Source organism: Sorex fumeus, unplaced genomic scaffold (genome assembly GCF_029834395.1).
Source record: "Sorex fumeus unplaced genomic scaffold, SorFum_2.1 ptg000019l, whole genome shotgun sequence".
Classification (NCBI taxonomy): domain Eukaryota; kingdom Metazoa; phylum Chordata; class Mammalia; order Eulipotyphla; family Soricidae; genus Sorex; species Sorex fumeus.
The window spans coordinates 13601687-13611272 of record NW_026606076.1 but is presented as its reverse complement, the minus strand read 5'-3'; the positions used below and the strand labels follow the sequence as shown (position 1 = coordinate 13611272).

General features: G+C 43.1%; 1 protein-coding gene across 1 annotated transcript; it reads left to right on the top strand.

Moving 5' to 3' along the window:
• Window positions 1–1235: 1235 nt before the first annotated feature.
• On the top strand, window positions 1236–2159 carry LOC130022533 (olfactory receptor 18-like). The gene has a single exon (XM_056113297.1). The coding sequence runs from the start codon at window positions 1236–1238 to the stop codon at window positions 2157–2159; it is 924 nt and encodes a 307-aa protein (XP_055969272.1).
• Window positions 2160–9586: the final 7427 nt, after the last annotated feature.

The following is a 9586-nucleotide window of genomic DNA, read 5'->3' as shown; positions in this document are numbered from 1 at the left end:
CACAAAATAAATAGTAAATGGTATGACTTCAAATTGAACTGAATCAAGACTCAGGATGTCACTCAGTGGTTAGAGTACTTGTTTTCAGCCTAGGAGTTTTTTTTTTTCTATCCTTGGCACCACATGCAAATACACACACACACACTTATTTTAGCATCATACATCAAAAACAACACTAGTGAGGGGGGCTGGAGCAACAGCACAGTGTGTAGGGCATTTGCCTCGCATGCGGCCAACCTGGGTTCGATTCCCAGCATCCCATATGGTCCCATAAGCACACAGGGGTGATTCCTGAGTACAGAGCCAGGAGTATCCCTGTGCATCACCGGGTGTGACCCAAAAGGAAAAAAAAAAATTAGTGATGGGAAAAATGAAACATACACTTCATTATAGACTATTCAGAAACGTCCCCAACATGGCAATTTACTGCCCGGAATTTGCATAAAATGCATGACTGCTTAGCCTTTATTTTGTTTTGGAGCCATACCCAATGGTGCTCAGGACTTAATATTGGCTCTGTGTCCAGGGCTCACTCCTTGCATGGCTCAGGGGACCATAGGGCATGCCAGGGCTCGAACCCAAGTCAGTCACATGCAAGACATGCACCCTCCATGCTGTGCTATCACTCTGGACCCCGCTGCCTGTTCTATAATAGGAACGCTTTTTTCTTTAAGGAAAACCTCTAAATGTCTTTGTTTACTGTAGCACTGTAGCACTGTTCATCATTTTGCTCGAGTGGGCACCAGTAATGTCTCCATTGTGAGACTTGTTGTTACTGTTTTTGGCATATCAAATAAATCATGGGTAGATTGCCAGGCTTTGCCAGGCCGGTGGAATACTCTCAGTAGCTTGCCAGGCTCTCCAAGAGGGGCAGAAGAATCAAACCCGGGTTGGCTGCATGCAAGGCAAACGCCCTACCCGCTATGCTATTTACAGAGAGGATAATTATTTTGCTGTGATTGGGCTTTGGAAATCTTTAAATATCCTACGCCCTCACATTTCTTAACGTGGATATGGCAATATCAATGCCTGCAAAAGAGGAGAGTAAAAGCATATGATAGGACAGTTCTCAGAGCAAAATCTGTCACAACCAAGAAATCAGAGCTAAAAGTGGTTAAACTCAAGCAATATTACTGTGTTTGTACACTGCTCAAGTCCACAATGTGGTCACTGCACTCAGCATGTGGAAACCTTCACCCACTCTCATTGATTTTTCCAGAAGGTGTGTCTGCACCATGGACAACGTAACAGGGGCTGTGGAATTCCTCCTCCTGGGGTTTTCAGATAATCTCCAAATCCAGCCTCTCCTCTTCTGCCTCTTCCTAACCATGTACCTGGTTACCGTCACGGGGAACTTGCTCATCGTCCTCATTGTCAGCTCCGACCCCCACCTGCACACCCCCATGTACTTCTTCCTCTCCGTCCTGTCCCTGAGTGATGTGGGTTCTACCTCCACCACCATCCCAAAGGTGATTTGGGACATTCACACTCGAAACAAAATCATCTCTTATGCAGGCTGCCTGTCGCAATTGTCTCTTTTCAGCCTTTTTGCCTTTCTGGACAGTGTCATTCTCCTGGTGATGGCGTATGACCGCTTTGTGGCCATCTGTCACCCCCTGCACTACTCTGTCATCATGAACCCCCGCCTCTGTGGCTGGCTGCTCCTGGCATCTTTATCCTTCTGCTTCGTGAATGCCCAGCTGCACTGGATGATTCTCCTACCACAGACCTTCTGCACCCCCGTGGAAGTTCCTCATTTCTACTGTGACCTCCCTCAACTCATGAGACTGGCCTGTGGGGCCACCTACACCGATTACTTATTAATGTATTTTATCGGTGCTGTCCTTGGGGCTGTCCCAGCCACAGGGATCCTGTACTCGTACACAAAAATTGTTTGTTCCATTTTGAGAGTCTCATCCACAGGGGGGAGGTCCAAAGCCTTCTCCACCTGTGGCTCTCACCTGTCTGTTGTTTGTTTATTTTATGGGACGGGACTTGGGGTGTACCTCGGCTCAGCTATCTTCCATTCTTCCAAGAATGTGGCTGTGACCTCAGTGGGGTACACAATGCTTGTCCCCATGCTGAACCCCTTCATCTACAGCCTAAGAAACAAGGACATCAAAAGGGCCTTCCAGAAGCTTCTGGGTCGACCGGTATAGATTCAGAAACTCACTTTGTTTTTCTATAATATGGTTAGAAATGATCCCAAACCAACTTTCTGAAATTTGTAAATGTGACTTCTTGATCACATAATTTTGGAACTTGGGTTTCATGTCTCTTGATACTCCTCTCTGAACACAGCACAACTTATTTTGTTGGTTTTGCTTTTGGGCCACTCATGGGAATGCTCAGGTGTTACTCCTGGATCTGATCCCAGGAATCGCTCCCGGTGATGTTCCGGGGACCCTAGGGTATTCCAGGGATTGAACCCAGGTGAGCCGCATACAAGACAAGTGTTCTCCTTCTGTATTATATCTCCAGTTCCCAGCAAAAAGAATTTTTTAATTCTTCTTTGATGGAAGTCTAGTTGGACATATTGTGGGCTAAGAAATATGTCCTAAAAACAACACCCCCCTAAATTCAATCACCCTCAAAATCCTTCTGTCTTTGACAGCTACAACACAGACATCCTACAAAATGAAAAAATACCTTCTAAAAATATAAGAATTGTTTTTACAGAGTTATCAACCTCAATTATACTCTGTTTTCATAAAGCTTAGATCATATCTCCTGGGAAATATTTGTGTGAGCATGCAGAATACTATGCTTTTGGCTTCAAATAGAAAGTTCTGAATTCAGGGGCAGAGTAATAGGACAGTATGTAAGGCACTTTCCTTACATGCAGCTGACCTGGGTTCAATCCTCAGCATCTATTATGGTCCCCTGAGCACCACCAAGGCTGATTCCTAAGCATTGAGCCAGGGGTAAGCTCTGAGCATCACTGAGTATGCCCCCCCCTCCGCAAGAAAAAACGTAAGTCATGGATTTTATTTCTTGGGTGGGGGGGGCCGACTACACAAAAGTACCGGAGGTACCAGGGCTATACCCAGTGGTGCTAAAGATACCATGCTGGGGCTAAACTTGACTTTTTTTTTGTCCATATAGGTTACACTCAATGACACTCAGTGGTTATTCCTGGCTCTACACTCAGGAATTACTCTTGAGGGAACTGGAGCGATAGCACAGCGGGCAGGGCATTTGTCTTGCATGAGGCCGACCCGGGTTTGAGTCCCAGCATCCCATATGGTCCCCCAAGCACTGCCAGGAGTAATTCCTGAGTGCATGAGCCAGGAATAACTCCTGTGCATTGCCAGGTGTGACCCAAAAAAGAAAAAAAAAAGGAACTACTCTTGGTGTGCATGGAGTACCATATGGGATGCTGGGGATCGAACCTGGGTTGGCCACATGCAAGGAAAAAGCCCTTCCCACTGTATTATTGGTCCAGAACCCTGGAACTGAACTTGGGACTCCTGCATGCAAAACATAAGCCCCAGAACTTTGAGTCACTTCCCTACTCTCCCTTCATTCCTTCTTAGAACTAAGTGGCATGCAAAACCTCAGACTTGAATTGCCAAGAAGTCTGGGAGCAGAAGAGGTGAACTCAAATCAACATAAGAATAGTGGTGGTCCTTGTGAATGGTGGTGAAGGTGCAGTGACTTTCAAAGAGCATTGCACCCTGGTAGGCTCTGAATTAATTTGGGGAACATCTCTCCTGATTCCGTGTCCTGTAATCACAATATTTAATAGATTTATCCTGTCTTGGGTGTGGTTATTTACAAGAAGTCAATCCTGGGACTGGAGCAATAGCACAGCAAGTAGGGCATTTGCCTTGCACGCAGTGAGCCCAGGTTCGATTCCCAGCATCCCATATGGTCCCATGAGCACCACCAGGAGTCATTCCTGAGTGTAGAGCCAGGAATAACCCTTGTGCACCACCAGGTGTGACCCAAAAGCAAAATAAAAAAACGAAGCCACTCCTTTGAACGGAGGGGCATGATGAAATGTTTTCAAATAGTATCTTCCCCACAAACTTTGAAGACACAGATATCTGCTGGATATCTCAATATCACAGATATCTCAAGGACAGCTTCATGAGGAGATATTCAGGTTTGCTTAAAAGAAGTATCTGCTGCACATGGATAAATAAGAAATATTTTTCATATAATATATATGTACACCAAACATGATTATGCACATATTATGTACAATCATATATGTACATAATATATATGTACATGAAACAATTAAAATTGAACCGTTATTCAAGTAGACAAACTTCCTTAAATACATAAATAAATTGATCTTAATGAGAAAAATCCTTGCTTGAGAAAATGGAGATTGTTTTGGATTTTGCCAGAGGAATGCATCCTTTTGCAAGATTACCATAACTTTAAGACGTCAAAGTTAAAAAGTCATAAGTTCAAGTTGAAATTTATGACAGAATCTTTGAGATTGGACCTCAGAATCAAAGTGCACAGGTAACCTTTGTTTTTTTTTATTTTCTTTAATTTTTTTTTCATCAATCTGTGAGACTTGTTGTTACTGTGTTTGGCATATCGAATATGTCACGGGTAGCTTGCCAGGCTTTGCCATGCAGGTGAGATATTCTTGGTAGCTTGCCAGGCTCTCTGGAGGGGTGAAAGAAATCACCATGAGGTACAGTTACAGACTTACAAACTTTTGTGATTACGTTTCAGTCATAATGAGCAAGTACCCATCCCTCCACCAGTGCCAATTCTCCACCACTAACGTTCCCAGTATCCCTCCCACCACCACCACCCCACCCCCGCACAGGTGACCTTTCTTCCTAAACAAGAAAGAGGTCTACACATTCTAATTACATTCAGTTCCCCCTTTGCTCAGTAAGGCCATTAGGGACTTGACTAACAAGGAACACTGGCTCTCACTATTCACCCTGAGTATTGATCCCTCAAGGCCACAGAGGAGTAATAAAGAGTCAACCCCTTAGTCTGGAGGAAATTTCTCAGTGAGGCTCCTACCTACCTGCGTCACCTTTCACCACCATCAACTGTGCGGGTTCATGCCTGACTTCTCCTTCCTCCCCGTCCCAAGCACGGGGTCTCAGCTCACATCACTCACAAGGGAGGAGAGAGCCGGGGGCCCCAGCTCCAAGCATGAGCCAGCAGAGACCAAGCAGAGACCAGTGAGTGGTGAGAGGGGTTGCTAGGGGAAGGACAGTCCTGACTCTTATCTCCTCACCTAGACAGGTGGGACATAGAGAGAGACATAGGAGGTGCCACGTGCATCGTTTCTGTGCAGATACACAGGGAGCTTGTGTTTACTTTTCTCTGGGGGGGTCTCAGATCTCTCATGAAGAACCAGCTCCAACCAGCTTCCATTGGCCTTGACTGATGAATGAATCTCTCGATCTCTTTCCCAAACACACCAAAATGTGCATGAATCAGTCTGTGAAGAGGAGAGCGACACTCATAGATTTTACTGACGGTTTCCTTGGGACAGTTTTTGGGGAACGTGCTGAGTAGTTCTTCATATTTTGCATAATCACTATGATCTGTGTCTGTAACATTCTCATTTTACTTTTCACCATCTGACACAGGACAAAGAGTGGCATATTTCTCTAAACAGAAGGAACAAAAGTTCACAAACGTCTACCTGTTTCTGTTTTAGAAACAAATTCTCCCTTCCTTACTCTCATCCTCATTTCCCTAATGACTGCTCTTTCATGGAAATCATGAAATAATCCAAATGGTAGAAAGTTACCAAAATATGGGGCATCACATAGGGCATTTACCTTGCACAACAGCCATCCCAGGCTTGATTCTTGGCATCCTTTATGGGCCCCCCAGCATCACTAGGAGTAATTCCTGAGTATAGAGAGCCACTTAGTAACCCCTGAGTACTGCAGGGTATGGTTGGGGGCAAAAAATTTACCTAAACACCATCTGTTAAATAGGGGTTAGAAAAATTAAGTGAAGTCAGCTTTGGATTTGAACAGACCACCAGAGCTGGGTTGGGCCAATTCCACCTTCCCTTTCTTTCCTCGGGATTCTCCAAGGTTACTGCTGGGGTGGAGGGAGGTGGATGGGTGGACACTGACATTCATTGCTGATTCCCCTGCACCTGCAAGATGGTGCCCATCGCTTAGAGAACGAAAACAAAATCGTCATTTCAGTAACTCAGTGGAACACAATGATTAATTTTCATTCATGAGCTCATAGGAGCATACTCAGCAATACATCTTCTGCATATTGCAGATTTTGTTCCCAATTACTTTTTTCCCACGTTTTTCTCAGCCTTTATGCCTGAAGTCATGAGTCACATTTTCTCCTTTCTTCTCAAGTCCTCTTCCCAGACTGAGTTTCATTTAGCCCCGTGGAAGTGTTTTGTAGAAAAATCTGTAGCCAAGGCTGATAGCAGTCATTGATAATAGGGAATGTATGCTGGAATTAGTGTCTGGGAATAGGGTGAGCACAGAGCCCTAAGAGAAAATGGAGCTTCTTTGGGGGTATGACTCTGACTGATGGGCAGGTTAGCATCAATTTTTTTATTGAATCACCATGAGTTACAGTTACAAAACTTTCATGTTTGAGTTTTAGTCATACAATGATCAAACACCCATCCTTTCATTAGTGTACATTTTCCACCACCAATGTCCCAAGTATCCCTTCCCCACCCCATTCCATTCCTCCCTCTGCCTCTATGTTAAACAATTTCCCTCTTTCTCTCTCTCTCTCTCTCTCTCTCTCTCTCTCTCTCTCTCTCTCTCTCTCTCTCTCCTTGTGGGTCTTATAGCTTGCAGTACAGATACTGAGAGGCCATCATGTTTGGTCCTTTATCTACTCTCAGCACACATCTCCCATCCCGAGTGATCCCTCTAGCTATCATTGGCTTAGTGATTCCTTCTCTATGCCAGCTGCCTTCTCCCCCAGCTCATAAGGCAGGCTACCAACCATGGAGCAATCCTCCTGGCCCTTGTCTCTACTGTCCTTGGGTGTTAGTCTCATATTAAGGTAGCATCAGTTCTAACTGCAACAGCAAGACATGAAGCAGATTCATGCAATGTTCGTGTTTCGGGGAAGAACACCTGGGGTGACAAGATATGCTGAAAGATGGGAAAGTCAAAGCAACATGAAGGTAGGAACTTCCTGTCAGTGCCAAATGTTACCATTTTCATTTATGACTCAAGGTCATAAATACTCAAGATGAGTGAGTATTCAGCATCCACCATTGAGTTTTGAGAACTTTTGTGCTAATGCAGAGGGGAATATAAAGATGACGGTTCCAACCAGGAAGATGGGTCATATATTCTTTCCTTCTAATTTTGGTTTAGGAACATTTGATTATCTTTTCATCTAGAAATTCCTTCTCTAAATTGGAGTTCAAGCAGGATGTTTTGATCGAATCTTTTATCTCAACATTCTTACTGGGTCTTAGGTATAATTTATTATGCTTTAAAAATCTAGATTAATGGGGCTGGAGCAATAGCACAGCGGGTAGGGCGTTTGCCTTGCACGCAGCCGACCCGGGTTCAATTCCCAGCATCCCATATGGTCCCCTGAGCACCGCCAGGGGTGATTCCTGAGCGCAGATCCAGGAGTAAACCCTATACATTGCCGGGTGTGACCTAAAAAGCAAAAAAATAAATAAAATAAATAAAATAAAAATCTAGATTAAGAAACACATCTTACTGGAATAACAGAAATCTGAAAAATTTGATATGAGTGAAATTATATTTCACATAACAAGCCCAAAAAAATGACAGCTTCATTTCTTTTTTTAATTTTTTACTAGTGAATCACCATGAGGTGCAGTTACAGAGTTACAAACTTCTGTGCTTGTATTTCAGTCATACAATGGTCGTGCACCCATCCCTCAACCAGTGCCCATTTTCCACCATCAAAGGTCCCAGTATCCCTCCCACCACCCCAAATCCATCCCCCCCACCCTACCCCACCTCTGTGGCATGGCATTCCCTTTTGTTCTCTCTCTCCTTTTGGGTGCTGTGGTTTGCAAAAAAGGCATTGAGTGGCCATCCTGTTCGATCTATAGTCTACTTTTAGCCCGCATATCCCATCCCAAGTGGGCCCTCCTAGCACCCTTTACTTAGTGGTCCCTTTTCTACCTGAGCTGCATTTTCCTCCAGCATGTGAGGCCGGCTTCTAAGCTGTGGAGTAATCCTCTGGGTACTTATCTCTACTGGTCTTGGGTGTTAGTCTCCCATTTTGTGACTTTCCACAAATGAGTGCAATCTTTCTATGTCTGTCCCTCTCTTTCTGACTCATTTCACTTAACATGATATTTTCCATATTGATCCACTTATATGCAAACTTCATGACTTCATCTTTTCTAACAGCTGCATAGTATTCCATTGCGTAGATGTACCAAAGTTTCTTTATGCAATCATCTGTTCTCGGGCACTTGGGTTTTTTCCAGATTCTGGCTATTGTAAACAGTGCTGCAATGAACATATAAGTGCAGATGTCATTTCTACTATAATTTTTTGAATCCCTGGGATATATTCCCAGAAATGGTATTGCTGGGTCAAATGGGAGCTCAATTTCTAATTTTTTGAGAAGCATCCATACTGTTTTCCAAAAGGGCTAAACCAGTCAGCATTCGCACCAGCAGTGAAGGAGAAAAAAGGACAGCTTTAAAAACAAACTATAAGGAAAGTTTATTGAAAAATTCAGTTGTCTTAAAATATTTAGATCAGCAAAAGTTTACCCAAGATAAAATAGACTTTAGGGAAAAGAGTAGCTAAAGTAAACACACAGTGGAAGTTATGCTAGGTATAATTAATATGAATCAAATTTCACTTATATATAACTGTGAAATTATTTGATGAATAAGAATAAACTTGATGATTTCTGCTTTCTGTACAGAATTTAGCAGTCGATTCAGTGATAGTTGTTTGCTGTGAAGTTTTGCTTCTGAATAAAAAGTTATCTAGCATAAAAATTAATAACTAAAGTGGAGTCCAAGTGGCCAAAGTGGCATACCTCTATTGATTTTCTTCTTCTCCCATATCCAAGTTTACCTTCTATTCTATGTACTTATTTTGTATTTACATTTGGTCATTGGGTGGTAGTTTGTTCTTCCTCTAGTTCTCTGATTTATAGACTTGTGTCTCTCATGCATCTCAAATTCTATTTTGGGATGAGGCCATATGTCATATTTTGTTGGTGATTCTCAGGGCTTTCTCCTTGTTCTGTGCTCAAGAATCCCTCTTTTTGGGGCTTAGGGGACCGGATGTTGTGCCATGAATCAACCAGGGATGGCCATGTGCAAAGCAAGTGTTATCAATCCATTTACTTTCATTCTGATCCCCTCAAATCATATTCTTTAATGTAGGTGGATGCCCAGGTATTTGCATCACCTTAGTACCACCTATGCATCAATAATATTTGAATTAAGTGAGTTTTTCTGTCCCAAGAGTGCCATTTCTGTGTCCATTTCTTTATATAATCTGAAATTTTTTATTACAAAGAAATGAGCAGTAGTAACTAAGGTTTTTGTAGTAATGAGAACTTTGTAGTAATGGAACACAGCATTATTGTAACAGTAGTATCAATATTACTCCCATAATGTTAATAAATTCACGTG

What these genes read in the sequence shown, in the direction of transcription:
- LOC130022533 (XM_056113297.1), top strand. Translation starts at nt 1,236, where the DNA reads ATGGACAACGTAACAGGGGCTGTGGAATTCCTCCTCCTGGGGTTTTCA.